Raw genomic sequence first — 27,289 nt, forward strand, 5'->3', positions numbered from 1 at the left:
ATTATGATTATATGAAATTCCACAAAAATACTTGCACAGTTGCTCAAAGCTGCGCCCATACTGGAAAGCCGTGAAGTACAAGATTGTTTCAACCTAATATAAACATATTTTGACTTCTACTTATGTTCTTTGCCTATTTACTTACTTATATGCTATTGCATGACCTCCTCTGATGTGTCTGTGAAATGTAAATTGTATCCGGATTTTTTCACCTGAATTTTGACCTTCTGTCCTGAATTTTTGTCCTGAATTTTGACCCTTTGTCCTGAATGTTTACACTCACCGTCCTGAATTTGCACCCATGCCAGTTGGTCACCCTAAGAGTGAGAAGCAGGTGTTTGTGTCGAGGACTTCAGGATCCGGTGCTGCCTTTACACAGAATCCAAATAAACAAACACACACTGTTCTCTCAAGTGCCTGGAAGCCGTTCAGTCCAGAGTAGGTGCTTCATAAAATGTATCCGTACGTGCATTACAGAGGGCTTAGTTACTCCCACAGAGAAATAAGGTCAAGCATTTCTTTAGCAAGCATCGATGAGATGTATTTGGTAGAAAAACAATAAAACGTCTCCTAGGACAACCAATTCACCTGTTTGTGTTTTAAGGCGTGGACAAGAAATCCTGGAGTTCTCGAGTTTTCCTGTACATAGTCAGTGGCTCATCCAGTCCAGGCCTATTCTCTGCACTCTGTGATTGGTAGTCTCTCTATTCTAATGGGATAAACGGGACTACAAATCCCACAATGCACAGTAGAGACATGAACGCGGTGAGTTACGCATGGATCAGGGAACTGGAGAGCCCTGGAAATCCTCTTTCTTGTGTCAAGGTGAGTGAGTGATGACAAACTGAGCAGGCCTACTGATGCGACAAACAAAGGGAGAAAACGTCGATGAAAGTGATGCTTATAGGGCTGTCGTTTCTGTATATGTCTAAATACCCAGAGGGAAAAATATTATTAATTATGGAATTTAGTGAACTCAAAGACCTTTCTGGAAATAAACTAAATCAGCTAATCTGGTGTTTGCTCTCAGTAGGCGTCAACCAGGGCTTGGGAGGCCGAAGAATCGGTTTCGTGATTTTTTTATATTTATTTTTTAATCGATCGCTTCAAACCTGTTGAAGTTGAACAGGATCGGACCGAGATATAAAATCGGACCGGACACCAAAATAAAAGGGCCCCCATTTGAGAATGAGGAAGCTAAAGAGTGGCCCATATTATTTGCAAACTGGGGCAGTTTTCAGAGTATAAAAAGACACGCTGTGTCCGCGTTTTGCAATGTAGGGCAGACTGCATGGATGTGATGTTGCTGCAGACAATGTGTGTTTTAATATCTGAGAAATTAACTGCAAAAAACAGGCCCAATAGATAATTATATAGACCCATAACCGCGCTAAAAACGGCCCCACACTCTATCAGCGAAGCCCGTCGAGCACTGACTGACTGCCCTTTGAGTGAGTCCGAGCCTGTGTTTGAAGCCGGCCGTGCGCGGTCCTCACCTGGAGTAAAGGGGAGGGGCTGGGGGCTTTAAAGAGGCCAATGAGACTGGCCGTTTGCTACGCTTCTCCTTCCAGGCTCCTGCGCTCACCCGTGTGAGCTGAGACTTGCGGTAAGGGGCTGGGATTCGCGTTTGTGGCTTGTTCTGGCCTGGGTGAAAACAGCGTGATACTCCGCGGGTGTGGTCTGTTCTGGGTAACAAGTAGTCTGTAGTGGGTGATAATCCTGGGGTGTGTGGTCTGTTCTGTGTGGCAATAAGAGGTCTGTGGCTCGTTCTGGGTGATAACACCGTGGTATGCGGGGTTTGTGGTCCGTTCTGCGGGACTACGATCACATTAACTTTTCCGAACGCACCACCGATAAATTGTTTCATAGCTGCCGAGTGTCCCAGGCCCACGGGCGATGAGTTGCTCCGGTCCAGGCCTAGTCTCTTTGCCTTTTGGAGGTTGTGCCCTGGTTTTATAATGGGGTGCACATGGCTGTCCTCCTCCAGAATGCAAAGTCAAGCCTGGAGTAGGAGACCCTGCCATACATTGAATAGGGGCAGCTTTCCTTTGTGGGACTAGAGCGGTCTGAAGATGGGGAGGGAAAAGTTTGTAATCAAATGACCAGTAATGAGAAGTCCATTCTATATGTAAAGACCCAGCACTTGATGGACGCCAGTGAGGGTGTGGCCGTTCTTGGCAAGTTACACCTTGTGTCCTGTGCATCAGCCCGTTGTGCTGTTAGACGGCATTCTGGGACTTGTAGTTTTGACTTAATATAACTAAGTATGGGCCGAATGGAGCGCTTTTGAATTTTCCATGTCCAAGCTGTATCTTGCGCTGTCCAGCCACATACCTATTCCACATTTTGATACTTTGAGGTACATATTTTATGGCCTGTGACAAACCTTGCAAGCTTTATCATGCAAAGGAAGATGGGCCTGAAGGTGCGACTCGCGCATTGACCCAGAAAAATGTGAGAGCTCTTAAGATTGTTAGCTAAACTGGAATGCACTCTGATCTGCTTGACTAGACCCTACAAGTCCTGCTTCCTCTGTAACCTGGGGCTTGCGTTCATGCTTTTTCTAGTAAAAAAAATAAATTACAAGTCCCAGAATGCAAACGACCTGGGTTGGGGCAACTGACGATGCGTGCACCAGAAAGCGTGGTTGCTATGAAATGACCATGACTTGAGTGTAGCTAACAATATAATTAAAGTTGACCACTCGGCAACTTTGGACGCAATTTAAGGTCCCATCGATTAGGACTTTGATTAAGCTGATATATTCATCCGTCCAATGTTACATATAATGCCATATTCCACAGGCGCACCCATGACATGCTGCTCCGGTCCATTTTTTTTTTTTCATGTTGTAAGCTGGATTTAATGACTGAATCAACACGACTACAAGTCTCAGAATCCAAAGAAAAACCCTGGACTGTCACATGGGCAGCTATGAAGAAGAATTAGAGTGACTCGCTCCTGTGGTATTTGGCTAAAACGGAACTGCAAAACGTCTTCAAACCACAGGTCTTCTGGTGGGATCTGCGTCTTAGTAAACTAAGTAGAGCTGAGGATGAGTTCGCTTAATTCTTAAGAATAAGGCCTGGGGCAAAAATATAGTCCAAGTTTGGCTGTCTAGTCTTCATTTCCGCCTCATGCCTTTTTATCCACCATCATGCACTGCTAGCCTCTTTGGCTCTTGATCTCTTTAAACCCTTCTTCCTCACTTTTTTTTTAGTTGTTTTTTTAACCTATATTTACCTTCTCTCCTCTTCTCCCTCCCTCCCCCCCCCCCTTTTTTTTGGGGGGGTGGGGGTCGAGCAAGCATCTCGCTTGCAAGACCCTATAGCATACAAAAAGGGCTTGGAGCCTGCCCAGTACCTACCATTCGTTGGCTTAAGTGTCACTTCTATGCTGCCTCCTAATTATACAGCCCAGGCAAGCATCACTTCCTGTATGTTTTATTTTATTTTTTTCTCTGGAGATTGATTGTGCTTAGTCTCGCTCTACTGCTCCTGCTGTGATTCAGGTCTTCTTCCCCCTCCAATAGTCCATGCTTGTTTACAGGGTATTCGCCTTTCATCATTCACCATTTTTCAGAGTTCACAACGTCCATCTCTCTGGCAGGGAGACAAAAGCAAGTCGCTTCTGTGAGCACTTTTGTGCACCTTTTTAGGTCTCGACTAGCGTTGCTGCACACATGTTAGGTCTCGGCTAGCGTTGCTGCGAATGCGCAGCTCGTTCGGCGAGATTTAATGAAACTGAGTACCTTTAGAAAAGGGCTTTAACCCCCACCCTTCTTTTCCATTGGTTGGCGTCAGTTTATGCTAAACGGTGGCCATCCATTGGAAAAGAGCTTTGTATGTTGCCTCCCTTTGGCTTTTTGGGACGGCCCACTTGGATGGGCTCACCTGCTTTCCATGCGTCGTAAACATTTATCTTAGTGGGCGTGTGCACGCGCCAGTCCAGCTCTGTGATTAGGCATGTATTAGAAATCCACACCGCGTTCCCAGGCTTGTTATTGCTTCCTTCATTGACTCTGAACGGCAAGGGCTCATGTTGCAGGCACAAGTCTGACATTACGACCCAAATTGCTCTGTTACCTAGACTCTGCTCGTTAACGTGGGTGCCCAGTAAGAGCCAGTGCGACAACTCTTCCACCCTGGCCATTACTGACAGCTGACAGGCCAAGGAATCCTTACCGAGAGTGGGAGTCATGGCTGGGCCGAGACCAGTCTGTCTGAGCTGGTACCTCACACACACCCAGCTCTGCCTGGGGGCTAAAATTGCCATTAGCCTGCCCAGCAGTGTTTTTTTTCAGTCAGAAATGAGTGCTCTCAGCAGGGCTGGACTGGGAACCACAAGACTGGGAACCACAAGACTGGGAACCACAACTGGCCCTGGCAAGGTGCTCGGCTGGCCCCCACCCCCCTGGGGGTTGGGGATACCGCCGAGCTCTTTGCCAGGGCCAGTTTTCAGCCGATTTTGTTACAGGGCTGATTTTGCAGCTATGCTGCAAAAACGGCCCAGTAACAAACTGCCCACCCAGGGGCCCAAAACCGGCCCCCACCCATGCAGGCCACCAGGGATTGCCTGGTGCCCGCTACAGCCAGTCCGGCTCTGGCCCTCAGGGAGGCGCACTGCGGGGAGTGCAGGCAGGACGGGCATTAATCACACAGCCTGACTTCAGATCTTCCGGTGATTAGTAGTTCCCGAGCATGGCACGCTCATTGGATTTTTGTTCTTAACTTGCCTTGTATCCCCCCCCCCCCCCCCCCATCACAGGTTGTCTTACTGGGGCCTCACTTGTAAAGTCTTGAGCGTGGGGGCCTCAAGATGGAGAGTGCGGCGGCAGAGAGGGCCCCCACCTCCATTCTCTAATCTCTGCCCTTTCTCCAGCCGGGTCAGGCCTTGTTGCTATGGTGCCTCTGAGACCCTCCATTGCGCTCTCTGCACCTCTGGCAGCAGACTCAGGGGGGGCTGCACCTGGCTTATCCCCCCCCCCCCCCCCCCCCCTTTACCCCTCCTCTGACACCACCATGCTTCTGAGAGCCCACTCCCACCAACGCACATGTTCGGCAGATTCGTCCTGGTCTCTGGGCCCTATGTGAATGTCCACCCTGCCTTCGTCAGTGTGCGCTTCCGTTGGGTGGGCGGGGGGGGGGTGGTCTGTGCGGGGGTGTGTGTGTGTGCGCATGTTTGTGTGGGTGCACATGTGTGCTTTGAAGGCCCTAATCACATGTGGGTATATGTGAATGGGCGTGTGCCTGTCTGTGTGCATGAAGTGCATGTTTCCTTCTACATGTCAATGTTTGCTTCTGTGTGTGCTTGCACGAGTGTGCACGTGCTTGCTTGCACAAGTATGTGTTTTCTTGCACAATTGTGTACCTGTCTGTGCATAGATATAAGTGTTTGTTTCCTTCTGCATGTCAGTGTTGGCTTGTTTACTTGCACGAGTATGTGTTCAAAGACACCGAACAATGTGCTTCCATCACAAGTGCAGATTAGCACACCACGTTACCCCCATTCCTGGGAGCAGCCCTCTTCCCAGAGGTCCCCGCGGTGTAGTATTTATATCCCCCGCAGCCATGTGTTGGTAAACTCCTCGATCTGATGAGACCTTGCTGCCCACCTCCCACATCACGGAGACGCACCACCAGCTCTCGCCACGCTCTACCATAAGCAAATGGCTTTAACTTAATCAAAGGCGAGACCTGTTGCATTTTCAATGCTTGTTCAAATGTGCTGTGCTTTTGAACAATAACTTTCCTCCATGATGCTGCTGGTTCCCCCCCCCCCCCTCTCTCTTTGATTCTTTGGAACCTGCTAGTATTTCTGATCTCACTCTAGGCTGATGACTCCTCCCATCTGAAGTTGAACAACCTCTCCCGTGTGCAGATGGGAGAGCTCTTCTGTCACGAGGAACGATCTCTGCTCTTTGTATAAATGAGATTCATCCATCTGTTTGTGTTTTCCACGATACTGCAGACTTCTTGTCTTCTCACATTAATGTGACTTGTGAGTAGGCACCTGAGGTCCCTGTCTCTCTCTGCTTGTGGAGAACTCTGTGCAGGGCAGTTTAATTTTTTTATTTTATTCCCCCCCCCCTCCCCACTTCTCATCAGAGCTGTCAGTTTAAAGCATCATGTGCAGCTCGCAGTCCACCTTACTGTGCGCTTCAGTCCCCTCTTATCCTTCTTCCCCCCCCCCCCCCCTTGCTCTCTCCAGTGTTTCTTTACCCTCCACCGTTTTCCATATTACTCTGACTCGTCCAGGAGCTTCTCCCCAGCCTACCCTTTACTTCCATGACCCCCTTTCCTGTTAAAATGTTGTACATCTGTTTCTTTGTAATCTAGCGGTCCATCTCCAGGGAGCTGCAGCTAATCTCGCAGGTTTTCTTAAATCATCATAGCGCTGTGGAGCGACGCTACAGTCATACTTCTGGAAAGCTGCAGGGCGGCACTGGTCTGAGTCTTACTTCCACCACCCACCTAATGTCTCGAAGGAAAGTGCCATTGACAACACACCCCACCCACACAACCGAGCACGCATGAATAAATACACAACACAACTTTTGTTTGGGGGAAAAATATTGCTGCAGGTTTATTCCATACAGAAGTATGAAATCTAGTGGGTTATTTTACGAGCGGTCCAAGGGCAGGCAGCTGTAACCAACCTATGCTGCCCTGCCCGCTTGATGAGCCAAGCACTGTGGAGAACACCATCAGTGCTACACCTTATGGGGTGATCCTCTTTCCAGATAATGTGACACATTGGTCTCTTATTACTCAAGCCCCTTTCAGGGCGGAGCGTAGCAAGGCAAACCCCTGGTTGTTCAGGCCCACAACCGCCCCAAGGACTAACAGGGCGCCAACGTAATTCTTCCAGGACCCTACCATGAGGCTCCTGGGATTTGGCTCTGGCGCCCCCTATTGTACTCTTGCAGAGGTACCCTTTTGTACTCGTAGGCTTCCAGATCGCCCTGTAACTCCGCTGCAGCTCTGGAGGCGGCCCCAGTTGCCTAAAGAGCCCCCCACCACCAATACACCTCCTTTCTTACCTGCAACTTGCCATTTCAAGGCCTCCTGCAAATCCCTGGGCAACAGTACTATCCTCACAGGTGACAAGTGGACCCCATCTTTGTCACAGTAGCCTTTAATATTGGCCTGAATCAGCTCGTGTCTGATGAATCCCAGACCATTCTGATATACAAACTTGCGCCTCAAACTGTTCACTCTCTTTTGGGAATAGTCAACGGCCTCCTCTGACTTAGCCCCATGCCACACTCTGCGGGGGATAATCTCAGACCACCAGAGCTCACATTGACCCATGGATTTGCTGATCTCACCCAAGTCAGCCTTCATGGCTTGCAACAATGCCCCCTACCCATGGCAGTGAGGTCGATGCCCCCTAAGTGGATCACCAAGATGTTAGGAAAACCTACCCACCCCACCAGGTTCTGATCTGTTCGGAGCTGCTCCATCTCATTCCAGGAAACCCCATCCAGACAAACTGTCTGGGAAACCGCAGGAGCTATTTATCCTTCTCCGGGAGGTACAGCTGCCTCACATTATCTGTAGGAATTTGATGGCCTCCCAGGAGGGAGCTCTACTCTTACCATAGCTATGTTATGGGACAGCAGCACCCTTGATAGATGACCGCTTCCACCACCAGCCTATCTACTGAGGCTATCAGGGCAAGGACTACTGTGCTTAACTGAAGCAACCTGAAACCTGCCCATCGAGCAGGCACATACTCTTGCAGTTGACTAGACATTTGCACCGGCCATTTTTGACTAAGCCATGGTGGCCAGGAATGCTTATTGCGCACCCCAATGCAGTCGCAGCACCCTGTTCAGAGTGACAACTTCACTCTGTGGTGATACTCCCTACGCATACCATCTTGCTGAATCTGTCTGATTTAATTCACCGCGCACTGTCTGCAATATGGTGCTTAACATTCAGGATTGACTAGAACCTTCTTTTACCCCATACTAGATTATTCCCAAAAGGGGGGGAGGGGGGTTCACACTGTGCAGCCCCAGCAGTGGCAAATTATCTGCTGTCAAATTTTAATTTTTGTTAAATACTGGACATGCCAAATGTTCTTTTTACATAGTAGCCTTTTGTGCTTGACGCCTTGTTTCCCCAGTTATTGGGACAGCAGCACACTATATTGGCTGACAGCGTCCCCACCCAGCGTGGCTAACATAGCTAACCAGGTGGGGCATTTGAGCTTAACTGCAGTAACGTGTCACCTAGCCTTGGTTCTGGGGTGCACTTCGCCCCGTTGACCAGACAATTGCACAGAACCCTTTGATTGCTAAACCCTGGTGAACACCTTAACTGTGTCAAATCTGGTTTGAAACAATATATGTATTGTGCCCACTAATGGCAACAGCTCACCCTTTCGTGTAGTGACAAATTACACGGCGCACCCCGCTTAACTGCCGTCGGTTCACAGATGCACAGTACCTGCTATCTATCTGACCCTGGATGCTTAGACCCGCAAAAATGTCAGAATCCCAGATTCCCAGTTTCATGTTTAGCTGCAGCACACCTTCAGTGGATCTGCTGGGAGATGCCGCATTGGTCTTGAGAACCTTAAGAGCACAATTTTCACCTGGGACATACCTCTAAATGAGACTGGCTGCACACAGCTGTAAGGCCAGAGACACACATATTAAACCTATTTACTGTTTATTTTGCCACTGGGCACCCTTCTGGTTGGTGATGCGAAATCTCCTACCCAGCATATGCTGACTGTCTAGCATTTTTGCCACACCACCCGTGGCCCTTGAATCACCCTCCATTCTCGTGTGCAGTAGTCATACTGCTAAGTGGGCAATCAATTCAACATCCCTCCTTTCCTGCCAGACTGCCTGTTCAGTTTTAATCTGTGGTGACTGCACCCAGACTTCCCAGGCAGCTTTGTTGCTGACAATGGGAGCAGTTGCTGACATTGAGGGAATTTCACGCTTGCAACTTAGAACTACGGCGATTATTTAAAATGATACTGTGAATCTGAATGAACTATGCACAGGTAATTGACTTTCCCACTTTCAGTTGCTGTAAAACATTTGGACTAGTCCATCAAATTCAGCCTACCACCCCCTAGGTGAAGTCTTGCACTCTCTAACTTCTGCTAGTGTAAACCACGGTCACTCCTCCTATTCAGTTGAATTTAGTAATTCACAATGCTGCCAACCACAGGGGCCTAATACTGTGCTGTGTATATGCGGCCCAAGATGACCTTAAACAATCGTCTTGGTGTGGATGGGTGATAACATTGCCTGGCTGAAGTGCAATACATTTTGACAATCGCTCCTGACCAGATGTGCCAATGCAGGTAGATGTAAGAATTATCAAGCCCACCTTACTACTTTTCCCAGTATCTGTGTATAGCGCTTGTTGGAGCATGACGCTTGTGTATTTTTGAAGTGTAAGTGTTCCCGTAGGCATGTTGCCGCTGAATCAGATTTCTTACCCCGCCTACTGATATTCATCTGAACAACCACAGAAGGAAAGGAAGAAAGGTTGATTTGACACAACGGGGCTAGAGCCTAAGACCATGAAGTCAAACCCCCACCAGACCCAAAAGCTAAATCTGTCCAGGTTTTTCTTTGCCATGAACCCTCCTGTGTCCTTTGAACTCGCCTTTAAACCTGTAAGTGGCCAATTGGCTGACACCCCAGCAGGACTTGGCAGTCATATTTAACCTTTATATCCTTACAGCATAGTAACACTCACCATTGCAAAATGCCTTGGTGCGTGAACCTCCGTTGGTCGCACTAGTCAATGCAGCGACTATTTAAATTGATACTGTGCATATGAATAAAACTATGCACAGGCAGCTGAAATTCACACGTTAGTAAATGTGAAACCTTTTGGATTTGTTCATCGAATTAAGTCAGGCACCCCCCCCCCCCCCCCCCCCGGTGAAATCTTGCCCTCCCAAACTCATGCTAGTATACCAGGGAGCAGACGAGACAGTGGGTACAGGAGGGGAACATTATGTATCAATACCTGCCCTTTCTTGAATGCCAAATGTTTAATACATTGTAGCCTATTTGTGCCTGTGCTTTAACTTATTGCTCCAACCCAGTTTGACCCCCAAACTTTGGGACAACTCTAGTAGTAACGTGACCTTAATGGTACGTGACATTCTACAAGCACTGCACAGAAATCCTCCTTTGACCTGCTGGAGCCTGTGGCCATTCTGCTGAAAGCCCTGTGGGCCTGGGGGAGGGGAGTGCTACTAATAAAGTCCTAGGCACTCAGGAAGCATCCCTCACTGCTGCAGGTGCCCCAAAGTATTTAAAATAACCCATTTAATTGGTTACAACCCAGTTTGCGCCCACCTTAATGTGCCATGCTATGATCAATTGGGTACCCCACATATCTCTTCCCTAAGAAAAGATTAAACAAACCGGCCAAAGCACAATGTGCAGGCAGTGAGTGTGCCCAATAAGACCCCCAGTTCTGTTTGATTCAAACCCTAACACACTGTACCAGTTTGTGCATATCATTTTGGGGAGACGAAGCCCTAATGTGCTCCCTTAACTGGATGATCTCCAGTACAAAGGTACAGACTGATGACCAAGGGCTGCGCCAGACAATAATCCTGTAGACATGGAGTGAATTTATGCCATCTCATGCCCTACAAGGCCGCTTGGTGCACCACCTCACCTAAACTAAGACCAGGGTGGATCACCGTGTCCTTATTACCTGAAAACCCATCCGTCACCTGCACTGACTGATGCATCACAATGCTGGTGTCCCTCACCCTGCATATGTATCTCGTATCCACTGTTGCTAAGGTATCCCAGCGTGCCAAAAGGTTAGCCAATGTATTTGGATATGAGGACAGGGAGTAAAATCTGAGCAGCTATACCTGCCCCTCTAAAATAAAATGCCAACTGTACTGGTAATTGTTGGCATTTGTGCTCCAACCACATCTTCCCAGACTCATGGAAGACAGTACACCTTTCATGAAGCTCCTGGGATGGTGAGAACAAAAGTACCTCCCCTACCCTTTAATTGGGGGCCTGCCCCATGATCAGTGAATTGCAGCCCAAGTGTTGTAACCCAGAGATACCCAAACTGTATAGGGCATAGCATCGCCATACACCCCTTTGGAATAGCAGTGGGATGCACTGTCAGCCGCCGGCCCAAATAAAATAGAACGAGGGAAAGACCGATCCGGACCTGTGCTCTACCAGCTCCAAACATTTAAGTGACATTAGTAATTCTTTTGCAAGTCTGCTTGTTTAAACGTTCACTTTTTACCCAAAAGTGCAAAGTGTCATTGGTTGTCTTGTCTCAGTTCTATCTAGCACATACTAGAGCTTATGGTATCAGAGCGCCTTACCTGCGCACCCGTTACAATATACAAGGACTTGCGCCACCTTACCAGCGCAGAGATTTACATGGCAGTGGCCCCGCTAATTATTTTGGCCCGAATCACAGGATTCTGCGCCGGCACGTGGACCTTGTCCCTCAGCTCCCAAGTCTTTCACTGTTACACCAAGCACTGCCTCGAAGAGTAAGTAAGATCTGCCTTCCCAAGATCACACCGTTCTCTTAAGCGGAAAATCTGGGAATGGAACTCCCGATTCTACATTCAATACTGTCTCCACCCCATTGCCCCCCCTATTTGGCCATGGTAAACCCAGTGATGCATCTACATCCCTGGTCTTGCCCTTTTGAAAGGTGTTTTCCGTTTTTGTTTGGTGCAAACCAGACAAAATATTTCCCCACTGAGTGAATCAGGCGATAGGAGGACATTTTAAACGGGAAAATATTCCTGCCTTTGTGAGCACACCTCTGGATTCATGTCTGTGGCCATGGGATTTCCCCCCTGTTTATTTTGTTATTTGTTGGCATAACAGTCTTGCTACTGTATAGTGTGCGCCGAGGAGCCTGTGGGCGTTGCACGGGGAGCCATGTGCTCCTCGCCTGCCTCCCACGGAAACTGCGTAAAAGGAACCCCCCCCCCCCCCCAGCGGATACTTTCCTGCGGCCAAGCGCTCTCCCTTGAAATGTACATGGAAGCACTTTTGTTTTTCACCCCGGAGAGGTGCTGCAAATTCCCGGGGTATGTTTAAAGCACCTATATGCAGGTGTCAGAATTGTGCCAACCTGTGCAAGAGTAAAGGTGGCGGAGTGGGGCCAGTGAGGGCCGCTTGGCAGAATCCCTACAGCGCAGGCCGCCTCCCGCGACTCAAGACTCCCCAGCAAAATTTCTAATAGGGCGGTTGCGGTTTACCATGGGAGGGACCAGGCACAATGAGGGGGGCTCACCTAGCCCCTCTTTGCCCACACCGCCCGGGCCTGCAAGGGAGCCCCGGTGAGTACCCTAGACGGGCCCAGGCAGCGACATGCGCGGCACCGGGCCAGAGCCTGTATCCCAGGTGCTATGCTGTGAGTGCGAATACCCCCCCCCACGGCAGACCACCACCTACAACTGATGCCAGCTCTTCTAAGTGCCTACTGGGGGAGAAGGGGGGGGGGGGGGGAGGAGGGTTATTTGCACTTGCTGTGTGCAGCTCCTGTGGTACCCGTCAATCCAGAGTATCACAAAGAGGGTCCAAAATGGTGTCAATTGCAGCATCTGCATGTCCTGGAGAAGGCGAGGGCTGACTAGACCGTGCTGCCATTATGGCGGTCACACCAGTCCCCGGCCACTAGTAGGGGGTGGGGGGAGGGAGGCCACGTCAGCAAATGACGCGGCGTTCCCTCCCCCGCAACGACCAATGGTCGAGGCGGCCTCTGTGAGCCAGAAGCACTTGGGTGCTTCCGGCTCAGAAACGTCCAGCTTGCGACCAGGCAGACTGGTCTCATCTGGTCAGCCTGGGCGCCCTCTTTAAAAGGGGGTTGTGGGGAGCAGAGCAGTCCGTTGTTGCTCCCCACAGGCAACGTCCACCGGGCCGGCTGCGGGCCCGTAATCTTTCTTTTCCCACCCACCATCCCCTAAGGCAAGTATTGTTGGAAGGCTTGTTTTCGGTTGTGTTGTGGATAATTATTTTTTGTCCCCTTTTTCCAATTTATTTGCAGGAAACAAAGCGATTGTATGTAATTGATTCTGTAGTAACGTATAAATAAAAGCACGAGTTTGAATTCCTCTTTCAGTCAGATATTGTCGTATTTAGGGTGTCTCTGGTCAGGCGGTAAGGTCATGATTGGTAAGCATAGTCTTCGGTCCTTAGCGGTCAGCACCATGTAACTCCAGGGGGTAGTGACAGCCGGTAAGTAGGCTGTCGGGGTGCGGCAGCCGGGGGAGTCATCCTTCCCAGTGGGCATCAAGGCACCATTCTGCAGAAGTCTGCAGCCCCCCGTAATGGAGTTTAAGGCACAGGGGGGGCCCGGGGGAAAGTATCCATCCGATAAGCTGTACCCCCTGCGCAACCTTCTTAGTACACTGGGACCGGGCGAGCTGCCAGTCATTGACTTTGCCGTATGCTCTAGATGGGACACGCAGAAAGTAAATACATGCATTGATAGATTTACGGTAGGAGTGTCTTGTGTATTAGACTGTGTTAAGGTTAGCCGTGGAATAGCTGACCATCAAATGTATCTGTACTTTCTGCGCAAAGTTTCTGTATATAATCGTTTTTAAATTGTTTGTTAATTTTAATAAATACAGCCGGGCGTTACTCCCCTAATCCAAAAAATTATAACTTTTGGTGTGGTCTCCAATACTGTTACGCTGGGGGAAGGGGGTCGTGCCATCCATAACCCCAGGGTCTGTAGTTAGAGTAGGGGACATAGTTAAGTACCAGACCATATGCGCAAAGGGATGCCAGGATGGCTGGGGAGGCATAAATACCCTCCCCACCTCCTCGGCGCACTAGAAATGATGTGCCTAAGGCAAGGAGATTTCTCCCGGAGTCCTGGCATTAGAGGTGGTGGGTTAGTGCCCAAATGGCACTAAAGGGCTGCCCTTTTAGGGTGGCCCCCCTGCGTGGGTCGCGGGCAGCCGCAAAGTCTTAGATTTCCACATTTCTTCAAATAGATCTGCAGTGTGCTTAAAACCATTGGCAAAGCCCAGAGGCGAGACCCATTTGCTTTGCCAATGCTTTCTTATCTCTTACTCTGGGTCATAGTCAGATAATAAACACAAGTCCTAGTCGCCAAAATAAAGCACTGGTGGGAAGGGTCGGACTGGGAACCTAAAGCAGCTCTGGCCAATGTTGTCAGACCACCCCAAACCAGTGGTGTAACATAAGCCCCCACTGTGTGTGTGTGTGGGGGGGGGGGGCGCAACCTTCACAGGTCCCCCCCCTCAGCACAAGTTGTTAGCCAGGTAGGGGGCACATCCGTGCTGTTTGCTGAGAGGGGGGGGGGGTCCTCGTTTCATTACACGCTGGCTCAAACAATGCATAGCGAGAGCCTGACCACTACAAGGTGAGATTTGGGGGGGGGGGGGGGTGTCCCCAAGACAATGTGTGGAAAAATGGTGCATTCTACAACACTTTTCATAATATATTCTCTTGCATTAGCTTTTAAAGCACAATAAATGATCTTCCAGGATACCCAGTCGTACCCAGACACTCTTATGATGAACACAAAAAATAAAATGTCTTCCATGAAACATGAATTTAAATAAAACATAAGTGCACGCACAGACTGTTCAGCACAGCCAAGAAGCAAGAGAATGCGCCTTTGTCATTTTAAAGCTGGGATATTTTGGACCCAGACTGAGGGCTTGTGTGCTTGCTTTACAGATTGCAACAGTCAAGATGCATCTGGAACAGCTGTGTGAGGCTATGATCCAGACATTCAAGAAATACTCTGGAGCTGATGGTAAGGATGGAGAGCTGAACCAGGAGGATCTGTCCAAGCTTCTGAAGGAGGAGTTCCCAAGTCTAGCCGTAAGTACAACCTATGTTTATCTTTAAATATACACCTTTTGAATGTTTGCCAGTGGTTTCAAAGAGCATAATTTAAAGAAAAGGTCTTGCTGGGAGTTATTTCCCATAATTCAGTACTGAATTAATTTGCAGTATATTTTAACTTCCCAAAACAAAAGTTAAATGCAGGTATTGTCATGCTTTCACAATATTAGTGCTGTTGTTAGAACATTTATTACCATACTGGACAAGCCCCCCTGCAGGCCCACCCTGATGCAAACCTCTACCAATGAATCCTCCCCGTGTGTGAAACTAGGTAAACCAACGATCCCATCTGTAAAAATGTACTGTCCCTCTTATCTTATTTTTTTATTTACAGTTTGAATACATGAATACAAAAAAAAGACATGCGTAATCAGCGCAGATGTTAACCTTATAAAACCTAGGCCATAAGTCCTTGTCGAGCCAGTATGCAAAATGGTACATGGGGGGGGGGGGGGGGGGGGGAACACAAATACAGATTTAGAACATGTAACGCTAGCTCGACTGACTACTGTCCATCATCCTCAAGTTAAGATTGGGGCCCAAAAGCTATTTCCAAGATCCCCCCCCCATTCTTTTACCCTTCTGCTCGTACAAGACCTCTCTCGATATGTATACTCAGCAGTCTTGAAAGCCACACTTGGAAAGAGGGGGCCAGGGCCATAGTGTCCTTCCAACCAGATGAGATTAAAATCCGAAGCACAGCCACAGAAATGAAGACCAGAGCTTCTTCAGACTTTACCAGTTTTAACTTATGGTCACAGCCCAATAGCATCAGGGTAAGGGATAGGTCGATCTTGTGGCCTAGCAGCCCTTCCCAAAACTTTCCCAATTCCCTCTGGATTGAAGTCAGTGAACTGCAGTAAAAAAACATATGCAGAGGATCGGCTTGCCCTGCGTTACACCTAGGGCATCTATCGTCTTCCCTGACCCCCCAGGCGAATAATTTAGCGGGAGAATGATATAGATTGAATATGGTTTTATAGTGCTGGGCCCTCAGATTTGTAGATCTAAATTTATTTATTTTCAAGGTGAGGGCCAGGTCGAGATCGACATCGGGGTCTCCCAATTTAGTAGCCAAAGAGGACTCTGTTTTTTCCATATCATCTCGAAGTCCTGCCATGAGCTGCTTATAGAACAATTTGATCTTCTTACACCCCTTTATTAACAATCACTGGGGCGTCCTCCAATAATGAAGGCTTTGGTCTCAGTGCCTTTAGTGACCGTGCTACTTGACCATACAAAAGCCAATGATTGTCTGGGATATCAAACCTCTGTTGGAGGGCATCAAACCCAAGCGGTTTATGTCCTCCCCACATATCCCCAAAAGTCTTAATACCAAGGTCCCTCCATACCTGCAGGTTCCTATCAGCACCCACATAAGGGAGCAGGCTGGAAGTACACAAATGGAGATATTGGTTTACCTTTGGTATTTTACATAACCTTAAAGTGGACCTCCAAACCCCCCATGCCCCTTCCAAGATCTTCAGGCGGGGCCTCTTGTAGTACCTACGATCAACTTCGCGCAACAGCAGCCCAATGGCCTTTCCCCCAATTAATAACTCGAAGGTGGGACCAGCCCAATGGCCTTTCCCCCAATTAATAACTCGAAGGTGGGACCTGGGCTGCTGGATTAGTGACACCACTATTTACCTCACGCTGAAACAGAGTACACATTTGGGTCAGAAGACAGGACCAGTGATATAGTCTTGGATTTGGTAGGGCCAGCCCTCCCCTTTCCCTACGGAGTGACATGAGGTTTGTAGAGCGCCTGACCTTGCCATACCACCAGATGAATCTTATAAAAATGGAATCCAGATTTTTGATTAATTTATCCTCCAATAAAAGGGGTATGGCTTGGAACAAATATAAGACTTTTGGAAACATTGTCATTTTTAAAACATTTACCCTCCCAATCAAAGAAAGATGTAACACGTCTATTCTGTTTAGCTCTATTTCAATAGATTTCATGAGTGGGGGATAATTCTCCGCTACTATTTTCTCCACTGAGGCATTAATCTTGATCCCTAGATAGATCGCCGAATCCACATATCTCGTATCACTTTTGACTATGTTCCCGGTGCAGATTATTTGCGTTTTGGATTCGTTTAAGAGATAACCGTAACGACTACCAAAATCCTCTGCTATTTCAACCAGGGCCGTAAGCGCCTGCTGAGGGTTGGTTGTGGTGATTGCCAGGTCGTCAGCAAAAGCCAAGATTTTGCGAATATGACCATTACAAACCACAGGACTAATCCTGGAGGACCCTAGTATCTTCTGGATCAGTGGGTCGATATACAGAGCGAAAAGGATCGGGGAGCAGGGGCACCCTTGTCGTGTGCCTCTCTTTATGACTATCTTCTCAGAGCTCTTCCCCCCTAAACCACCACCCTCGCTACAGGATCTACATACATAGCTTTGAGAGCTCTGATGGCTTTCTCCCCAAATCCTCTCCCTGCCAGCACTCCCCATAAAAAAAACCCAAACCACCCGGTCGAAGGCCTTTTTTCTGCATCGAGCAGGATCATGGCCATCTCCCCTCCCCCGGCGACCTGGGCATCAAACAGCGCTATTGCTCTTCTAATATGGTCCGTAGTACTGCGCCCCGGTATGAACCCATGTTGCCAAGGGAGACAAGACCGCCAATGATCCTGCCCAACCTTTTTGCCCAGATCTTGGAATAAAGCTTTGTATCCGCATTAATTAGCGATATTGGGCGGTAGGAGCCTAATTTCTCCCGCGGTTTATTCTAATTATGGAAGACTACGATGTTAGTTTCCCGCCAATAATCTGGGACCACTCCTGTACAGAATATACCGTTAAATAGATCCACTAATAAAGGAATGATCTCTGGTTCAATACATTTGTACACCTCCAGAGGGATCCCATCTGGGCCTGCGGCCTTGCCCGAGGCTAGCTCTCGTAAAGCCTCTTATTATCTCACTCCCACTAATATCCCTGTCCAGTTCATCCTTCCTGAAGGCGTTAAGTCGGGGACCATTATCCACCACCTCCTCTTGATAACCATCCCGGATTTCCTCATTGTACAGGCGTTGGTACAAATTCTTAAAAGCCTGTATTATCTCGTTAGCCTGTGTGAATTCCTCCCCGTTTTCTTCGATCAAGGAAATTATATTCCTTGCTTTCCCCTGTCTTATTTGCAAAGCTAACACTCTACCTGCCTGTTCTCCCGTTTCATAGCGTTTGGCCTTTGATATTTGATAATCTCCTGTAGCCTTCTGGGTGATCGTCTTCTTGAGTGCTGCTCTAATATTCAGCATCTCTCTGGCTCTCACTGCTGTCCCCTCCATTAATTATATCTTTCATATGCTGTTCTTCTGCGTCCGACAAGTTCCCCATTAACCTCTCCACCTCCCTCCTGTCCTCCTTTCTTATCCTGGCCCCATAGCTTATAGATTCGCCCCTTAGAGCGGCTTTAAATGCCTCCCAAACGGCATTTCTGGATGCACTATACCTATTGGCCGCAAAAAATTCAGCTACCCATTTCAAAATGTTCCATAAATCTTCTGTCTGCCAATAAACGTCTTTCGAATGTCCATCTGGTCCTAACCCTATCGGATCCAGATATTTCTTAAGACCATATCAAAGGGTTGTGATCCGACAATAATTTCGGGAGTTTAATTATTCCTACTCTATTTATTTTGGTTGAAGATATAAAGAAATAATCCAGCTTGGTGAACTTCTGGTAGGGGTTTGAATAATATGTATAGCCAGGCTTTGATGGTTCTTTTTCCCCCCCACACATCCTTCAACCCTTGGGAATTAATAAGGGCTTTTACTGCCCTAAGAGCTCTTGGTTTCCGATCCTGATACAAAGCAGTGACGCCCCATCTGCAGAAATATTTAGATCGCCACACAATATTATGCAAGTTGGCCAGCTTGCGAGCTCTAGTTCTAGGGAGTCGAAGATCTCCGGATCATCTTCATTTGACCCATACACTACAGAGTGTCAGGCCCCTTTCCAATTCCGCTAAGACCCATCTACCGTGACTGTCCGACTTTATCCGCCTGACCCCTCCCAAAAATGTTTTTATTAAGATCGCGACTCCCCTGTTTGACGATTGGGTCGAGCAAGCCACCAGCTCAAAACCGCTGAGGGACATAAGGTTCCTTTTGGACCAGGGAAGGTGGGTCTCCTGAAGACATAGAATATCAATTCTGTTATTTTTAACAAAGTGAGCCAACCTTAGACGTTTCCTCAATCGTTTAACCCACCTATATTAACAGAGCATACCCTAATGCTTGCCATCTTGACAGGCTATTTGAACATCGCAGTAAACCTGCGCTTTAGACTGCTTCGCCATCTCGAAGGCCATAAGCTGACTAGAAAGGTAAGCTAGATGATACAAACTGCTATTTTTTTTTTTTTTCCCCCAAACCCCTAACTCCCGCCTCTCCACTGCCAACCCCACCCGGCTCGCAGGCCCTCACCCAAACCCTCCTTAGTGAAGCGCTCAGATCTAGTCTGTGCATATAATGGAGCTGCAGTAAACACAGTGAGGAGAAGCTCAATAGAACCAGAATATGATACCCTTTAAAGCCCCTTAGCCCATTTTGAAGATTACTCGAATCACAGCTAATTGAACCCCCCCGCACCCAACTCATGTCTGATTGTTTTCTACCGAGTGACCATTCCCGAGAAGAGTCAGACTATTTGCCCAGAGAGTCCAAATACTCCTTCGCTTTGATTTCAGATGAGAAAAATAGAGTCCTCCCTTCATTGATGACTTTTAACTGGGCCGGGTTTATAAGATGAGCTTGAATCCTCTTCTCCCGAAATGGCTTAATCATTTCCCTCAGTCGCCATCTTCGCCCCAGTTGTGTGGCAGTAGTCTGGACGAACAAAAGAAAACCCATCGCCGCTCCTCCTAGCATCTGGTCTGGCATATTCCGCGATGGACTGTCTCAGTATAAAGTTGCCCAGAAATATCAATACTGCTCTAGGTTTGTCCCCTTTAGCGTTGCTACGGATCTTAAAGGGGATACGGTGGACTTGTTGTAATTCAATGGACCAATTCCAACTTGAGTTCTGGAAGTGCTTGCTCAAAAAGCTTGATGATAAATGCCCTTATATCGGAACCTTCGACCCCCTCCGGGATCCCCAGGACCCTTGGGTTATTCCGGCAGAGCCTGTTCTCCATCTCCATTTTCCACTGTAAGTCCACAACCTGGGAGCATTGGGCATTGACTTTGCTACTGGCTACGGCTACCTCTGCCTCCGTGGATACCACCCTCTCTTCCAGATTGGATACTCTGTCCCCCATATTAGTACAAACTTTAGAGAGCTTCCTGACCACTCCCTGTATCTTCCTCATAGCGGCCTGCGCCTTACGATTTATCCTGGCGAGTCTCTTCTCTGTGAGCCAGTATCTCCTGGTGTATGGTCTCCAAGAGTGACCGATGAGTAATATCCGCAGCAGGGCCTCCCTGCAGGGCTAAGTCAGGAGAGTGATCCCAACTTAATTCTCGGTGAGTGGCCTATTTTTAAAGGCTTTATTAGACTATTCATCCGGACACCCGCGTAACCTCAGGGACAACCTGCCTTACGGGCAGTTCCTGAGGGTACGACGGAACTGTACAGAAAAACACGACTACTTCAGGAATGCAAAAAATCTACAAGAAAAATTGGTAAATAGAGGTTACCCCAAGCGATTGGTAAAGGGAGCACTTAAACGGGCGTGGTACACACCCCGGGAAAATCTCCTTACACCTAAAACTAAAAAGGACACAGAACAATTGGTATGTGTATTGACCTTCAGCCCGAAAGCCAACAAAGTCAAACAGATTATCTTGAGGAACTTGAGATTACTGGACCATCTAAATATTCCCAAGCCACTGTTCGCCTTCAGGCGTGGTAGGAACTTGAGAAACCAGCTTGTTAAAGCTTCTAGGCAAGCACCTATGCCCACAGATACTAGAGGTCTACTGGGGTTACCTAAAATTGTAGGACACTTCAAGTGTAACAATTGTGCTGTATGTGTACATACCAAGGATTCTAAAACAGTCACGATTCATGGTAAAATACATAGACAGCTGATGTTTTCAAATTGCAATACGAAAAATGTCGTATATTGCGTAACATGTCCGTGTGGGTGTTCTTATATAGGACAGACCACACAAGCAGTCAAAATGCGGATTATCCAACATAAATCCCGCATTCGGTGCAAGACCTTGGGGGCTCCCATGGTCCAACACTTTTTGGAAAAAGAACATGGTGAAAACGAGCTGGAGTGGACTGTCCTTGCAATAGTGAAGGCTACTACTAAAATACTACTACAGAAAAAACTTAATACTCTAGAAGCACGTCTTATTGAAAGATTTCAGACCTCTAGTAGTAGGGGGCTCAATGACCGCGATGAGGTTTGGTCGTTGATTGGAAATTAATCCTGCATAGATTTGATTTCCCCTAGGCAATTTCTGACTGGATTTGCTATATAATTGTCTAAGGGGGCTCCTGCTTTCGTAAGGTTCTGTATGCAATTTTATTCTTGGCCAAGACTATAAACTGACCGTTATATGACCTTGATGTACCAGATGGATGAGCCACCTGTAGGGCGCTTCTCCTCTCAGTTGTGGCTATGTACTTAGATTCTCTGTAAGTATATTTGTTTAGTGTAACTGTATATATTATACAGATCCTTTGTATATTATTGAGTGGTGGGGTCTCCCTGGTGTGTTAACCATGTTGTGCTCACAATGCCCACTCTAAATTTTCTTTTCTCTGTTCGAGGGACCGAGTTAGTAGCTGTAATGAGTGTATCTGAGAATTCTTTTTGCTATGGTGTTGTTATTTCAATATATCTTCATTGAATGGTTCTGTATATACTGTTGCCCCGTGTTTGTCTCCTACTTATGGAACTCGAAGACTCGAGATTTCTATGAGCCTGAGATTCCTTTCGCTATGGTGTCGTTATTTTAAATATTAGTTTAAATATACTTCCACTGAATGTTCCTGTATATATTGTTGCCCTATGTTGAATATAATCAGAGGAGTTTGTCTTCAACTCATGGAACTCGAAGACCCGAGATCGCTATGAGCCTTAGATGCCTTGTAGTCCCCTTTCTATATCCTTGTCTTCGTTGGCAGCGGGAGGGACCCATGTATAGCGCGAGTATTTAGTTCCGGGTTGGACGCGTCTGGCTCCGTTACTTCGGAACCCGCGTGTGTTTGGATTGGCGTGCCTTTGAGAATTCGAGTTAAAAAACTGCCCGTGTTTGACCTAGTAAGTGCCTCCCCCTCTCCCCGGACAGACCGCCTTAGAGAGGCTTGGTAAAAACGGAGCACACGTAATAGTTGTCTCCATTCTTATTTTAGAATCTGTTGGTGAAACGGTGCTTTGATCATTGTCGAAGGCAAAGTGGTGAAGCGCGATTCAGTCGGTGAAACGGTGTCCCGATCACTGCCGTAGGCAAAATCTTGAAGCGCAATTAAGTCTCTACTAGGTAGGTGCATTTTGATGTTTGTGACGATAGTATGCCCTGTGGACATTATACCTCCTCCCTAGCAGCCCTGCTGACACGTTGTTGCTCCTTTTTGACCTCTATTACAGAACGCTCCCATCGATTGCGAGTGAGCTTATTTTTGGATCTAAATTTGGAAGATACATGTGAGTGTATCTATGTTTTGTATGAGTAGGGATATAAGGTTTCTAATTGGGCACATATATACAGCACGCCAGGATGGTGGCTATATAAGAGATTTTATTGGAAGTTTTGTCTGCACTTTATTAATGCCTGTTCACACTAGGGTTAGGGTTGTTATTAGATATTCCCAGGCACCTTGCGTTGCATGACTAATATTTATCCCTTTCTTCTCTTTATAAATCATGTTGGCACACAGGGTGTCATCTGTTCTTTTGTTGGCTACTGGGCTTGTGCGCACGACTTGGGAACCACCCTTAGTTCCATATCTTTGTAAATATTTTAATGGTAAACCCCCCTCATATATATATATATATATATATACATTTTTTTAGTTGCCATTTAACCCCTGTCCTGAAGAGGCCTGAAGTTCACTGTGGCTGAAACGTGGTCACGTCGACAGATATTGAATGGAGGAGTCACTTGAGTTTCAGTGATTTACAGACTGCCGCTGGGACACATCTAACAAAGTTCGGGTTATATTTGCCCACATTGCTTGTGTTCCCCATTATTCAGTTTGACTACCTCCGAGTGGTCCGCCTGATACCTCTTAAGGGGACACTCTCATAAAAATGTTTTTGTTTGGGTTAATTGTTTGTTGTTATATATTGTATTGATGGTATGTGATATATGTGTCTGTATCTTTCTTTGTATAAACGCCTGTTTCCTTGTGATATACTGTAAATGATGCCAGATGTATGCTATTATTATTTAATAATTTTGAAAGGGTAATTAAATGTGCTCTCTCTATGAATAATTGTACGTATTTTTTCCGTGATACTCCCTTTTCTATATATATACTATTTTTAAAGGCTGGCTCTTTACTACAGGGGGCCGCACTGTAGTTGCAGGGAGATCATACTCGGTCTGATTCTGAGTCCAGATAGGATCTGCGTTCATCCTCCTCAGACCACTCTGCCCCATCAGAGACAGAAAAGAAGTATTCGCTCGGTGCTTTTTCCCTCTCGATGATAGTTCCTCCTGGCAACAGATCATTGTTCTGCGGGTCAGAATTTACTGATGTTCTTGGCTTTAGCTGGACTCCAGTACAACCACCCCCGATCTGCCCCACAGTACCGCCAACCCCTTTCCCCATATCTAAAGGGGCCGGGGTGATCTCCGCTAGGACCGTCTCCTTTGGGACGACTTCCACCTCTGCGAGGGCACAGGACAAACTTGTGGTAGTTACTGAGGGTATATCAGAGCAAAGAGTCAGGTTGGTGCATTCCTCGGTGATCAGGGGGGGTTACCAGCTAGACTTTCCACCATCGTATTTACTGTGCCCTCTGCTTCCTTAGACTCCTTCTCCTTACCGACTTTGGGGAAGATGTCCGCTATTGATGCAGCCGCTTGTCGGGTCCTGCCTGCTACCTGCTGCCCCTTTTTTTTTATTATTTTGTTTGTTTGTTCCAGTGGTGTTTGGGGTCCTCGCACGACCTCATCTCACTCTGCCTCGACTTCCTCCCTCTGTGTATTTTTCTTATGGGACAACAGTTTAGAACCAGCAGCCGCTTTGGGGGCCATGATTTCTTTCTGAATCCTCAACCTGGGCGAGCTCCAGCCGAGACAACCACCGTCAACAATCCTCAGCCTTGTTCTGGACACCGCTTCCTTTTGCCGCCTCGAAGCCTGACTCCGCCCTTTCTCATTCTCGCGGAGCCCGCGAACGGAGGAGAGGGGCTGCAATCGCAGCCAACACCCAGCGGACATACTGCCTCGAGCCCACAGCAAGTTAGTGCCGTCGGCACTGCCGTTCCGTTCTTCTCACCAGTGCTTGCCGAATCATAACTGTGCGCTAAAGCTCCATGGGGCTTAGTTCCTTGCCCTCACTGCCCTGCTGCAACGGCCACAGCTACGCGGCAGCCATCGTGCTTCCGCCGGATGACTCCGTCACCAAAATGTACTGTCCCTCATTGCACTTTATATTCTTTTAATTTCCAAATCCTATATCGTTTTACTATGAAAACACATTTTAAATTGCCTGTTTAATTTCCTTATAATGCTCTTTGCATTTTAAAATCTGATTTAATAATTTGTTGGAAATATTTACAATATTTTCCCCAAACAAAACCCATATTTCCCAAAACATTGACTTGCCTGTGGTATCGGTCAAACATGAATAAAAAAAACTGATAAGGCTTTAAATCTATCTGAAGCGACATACAATCAATTCTAATGTAAAAAAATGTATACAGTGTAAAATGTAATATTTCCCAATATAGCAAGCGGTGGAAGGGGGGCGGGGGGGTGAAGGAGGCATTCAGGTTACAGTGTTAAAACTCTACCTTCAGCCTTGTGTTTTGTAAATGTCACCAGAACTGCTTGATGGCAATATAGGCCCATATTGCACAGTTAATCGGTATGTATTCTCTCCCCTATTTATTATAGGGCTTATTAGCCAAATGTATACCTGGACCTTCACAATGCTGCTTGCAACTTGCAGCTCAGCAGGTGCTTTCTGAGCTCCCCTTCATGTCTCTGGTTGGGTGCTGGCTTGCCAGTTCGGTTATCTTTCATTGGTACCGTCTAATCTATTGAGATTGGATTGTCTATGTAAACTTAAAGCTTTAAAGGCTGATGGATTTAGAACCAAGTACAGGATAATCCTTATAGAGACACTAGTACTGAAGTCCTCTTCCACCACTGACTCAACATTTGGCAATATTCCAAGCTTTTTGTTTGTATGAATAGCCTCTCAATCTCTTGATGCTTTGCTACAGTACGTTTGCATCATAGCTGTGCAGAATGATTGTCTCCTCCAGATGTGAAATGTATTGTTTAGCTCCTACAGAAGGCATGCACAGCTGCCTAAATGTCAATCTTCAAGATTACCTAAGTAGGACTGTTTGGAAAGCACTCGTGCTTTCCACCTTTATAGTAAGCCTGAAGCTTGGGGTGAGAAGTTTAGAATACAATTCCAGAGTGCTAGCACTTGAGCCTTGAAGGTAGTGCACTTCTGCCATGCTATTTGGACGCCTTCCAGTCTACCATAATTGTTTCAGACAAGCAACGCTTTGGTATAATTTGAAATGTCTAGGGTTGTGTGTACTTTAACCACGTTTTAGCATTAACAATGTATTTGCCACGGAGAGCTTGTAACCCAGAAAATACTAGCTTCTGGGAGGAAGCCAGGAAGTGTGAGTACATGTAGTAAATTTAATATTCTACAGATACTGTGAGCCTGGTTCACCCAAATGACACCTTCCTAGTGGCCTGGCTGGAAACAATGGGTAGGATTGGGTCATCTACCCGCATGGATGAAAGCACTTTTGTATCCCAAATTAAGGGGAAAATGAGTTAGTTTGAGCCTTCTGAAAGAACCTACTTTCTATGAATGCTGATGGGTAAAGATGGCCAACGCTCCAACTACCATGATTGAGGTATAAGAACTGGCCCAGTATGTGACCAACTTACCTGCAGTCTCATCAAATGACTAATGGCTGAGCAAATGTTTAGCCCTTTATAGTTATTGCTAGTAGTAGACTGTTCTATCTAAAGTACCTCCTTTTATTACCCTGCCCTCCAAACCCCCATTTTATTTTTCTTCTAGTTCAGGTCTGGAGGGCAGTGGTTGTCGGGTTGTTCTGAAGAAATAGAAGGCAGGATGAGCATGAACCAACTACCCTATTGGTCTCAAAGTTTGAAATCCAATCCCCTTGTCACCCCCCCCCCCTCCCCCCATCCCCAAGGTTCCTTTATTTAGCTCTTGGATTACATGCAATGTCCACAACACTAAATGTCCCTAGGTATATTTAGTTTCCCTCTATGAAAGGAGGGATAACATTCTAAACACAAATGTGACTTTTGGTTCAATCCACAAGTTTACAAATTGAGGGCAGAAGGACAGACTATGTTGGCTCTAGTGGTTCCAAGTAGGTGTACTTGCATGGATTGTAACCCTCCTCCAGTGCTTGAGGCTGAGGGCCGTTGCTGGTTGGAAGGCTGTGGGACACCATGGATGCTGTAACGCTCTAGGCAATTTTTGTGCTACAGATTTTTCTGAGCTGCATGTTTTCTCTGCAGCTTTTTCTCTCTAGAGAATGACCCTGTAAATGAAGTCACTCTCTGCCCCGGACTTTCGTCTGAGATGGTTCTTCCTTAAGGCAGCAGGTGCAGCAACCCCAAGGGTGGAGCTTTATACTTGACTGCATTCTAGGAGATCAGAAGCTGGACTGTGCTTGGAAGGTTTTTGTTTGTTAATAATCCATAGAACTTCCACTTGAGGTGTGTGTGTGTGTGTGTACGTGCCTCACTTACCAGAGTCTGCCATGGTATAGGGTTTGAGCAACCAGTACTAATAGACATCTCCCTTGTTGGCTAGCCCATCTGGTCAAAAGTAATATCTGCGAAACATTGGTTTCTGGAGAATGGTCTTATGAAATTAGTTTAATGTTGTACTGAGCCTGACAATCTGTGTATAGAATAATGCAAACATTGAGGGAGGGTGGAGGTTTTGGGAGGGAAGCGTCTCCACTTCCTTCCCAGCGAGAAAGTAGAATGTTCTGAATATAGTTTATTTAATTTTACCAAACTTTCTCCTGTGTGTTCCCTCTTCATTCTACAGGACTCTGGGAAAGACGAGGACATGATGGCAAAAGAGGTGATGAAAGAGATGGACTTGGATGGCGACCAGAAGGTTTCCTTCAGAGAGTTTGCTGTATTTTTAGCAACTTTGAGTATTCTAATGGAGGAATGTGAATCGTGATCTAAGCCCATTTTTTTTTCTCCGTTTAATAAAAAATAAGTATGCCA

At 47.0% G+C, this 27,289-nt stretch overlaps 1 protein-coding gene across 1 annotated transcript; it reads left to right on the forward strand.

Annotated features, from left to right (window-relative positions):
* Nucleotides 1-1,450: 1,450 nt before the first annotated feature.
* LOC146772831 (protein S100-A2-like) lies at nucleotides 1,451-27,289 on the forward strand. The gene is made up of 3 exons (XM_085637102.1): nucleotides 1,451-1,606; nucleotides 14,708-14,854; nucleotides 27,102-27,289. The coding sequence occupies exons 2-3, from the start codon at nucleotides 14,723-14,725 to the stop codon at nucleotides 27,240-27,242; spliced, it is 273 nt and encodes a 90-aa protein (XP_085493228.1). The 5' UTR covers nucleotides 1,451-1,606; nucleotides 14,708-14,722; the 3' UTR covers nucleotides 27,243-27,289.

Source organism: Triturus cristatus, chromosome 12 (assembly GCF_964204655.1).
Source record: "Triturus cristatus chromosome 12, aTriCri1.1, whole genome shotgun sequence".
NCBI classification, from domain to species: domain Eukaryota; kingdom Metazoa; phylum Chordata; class Amphibia; order Caudata; family Salamandridae; genus Triturus; species Triturus cristatus.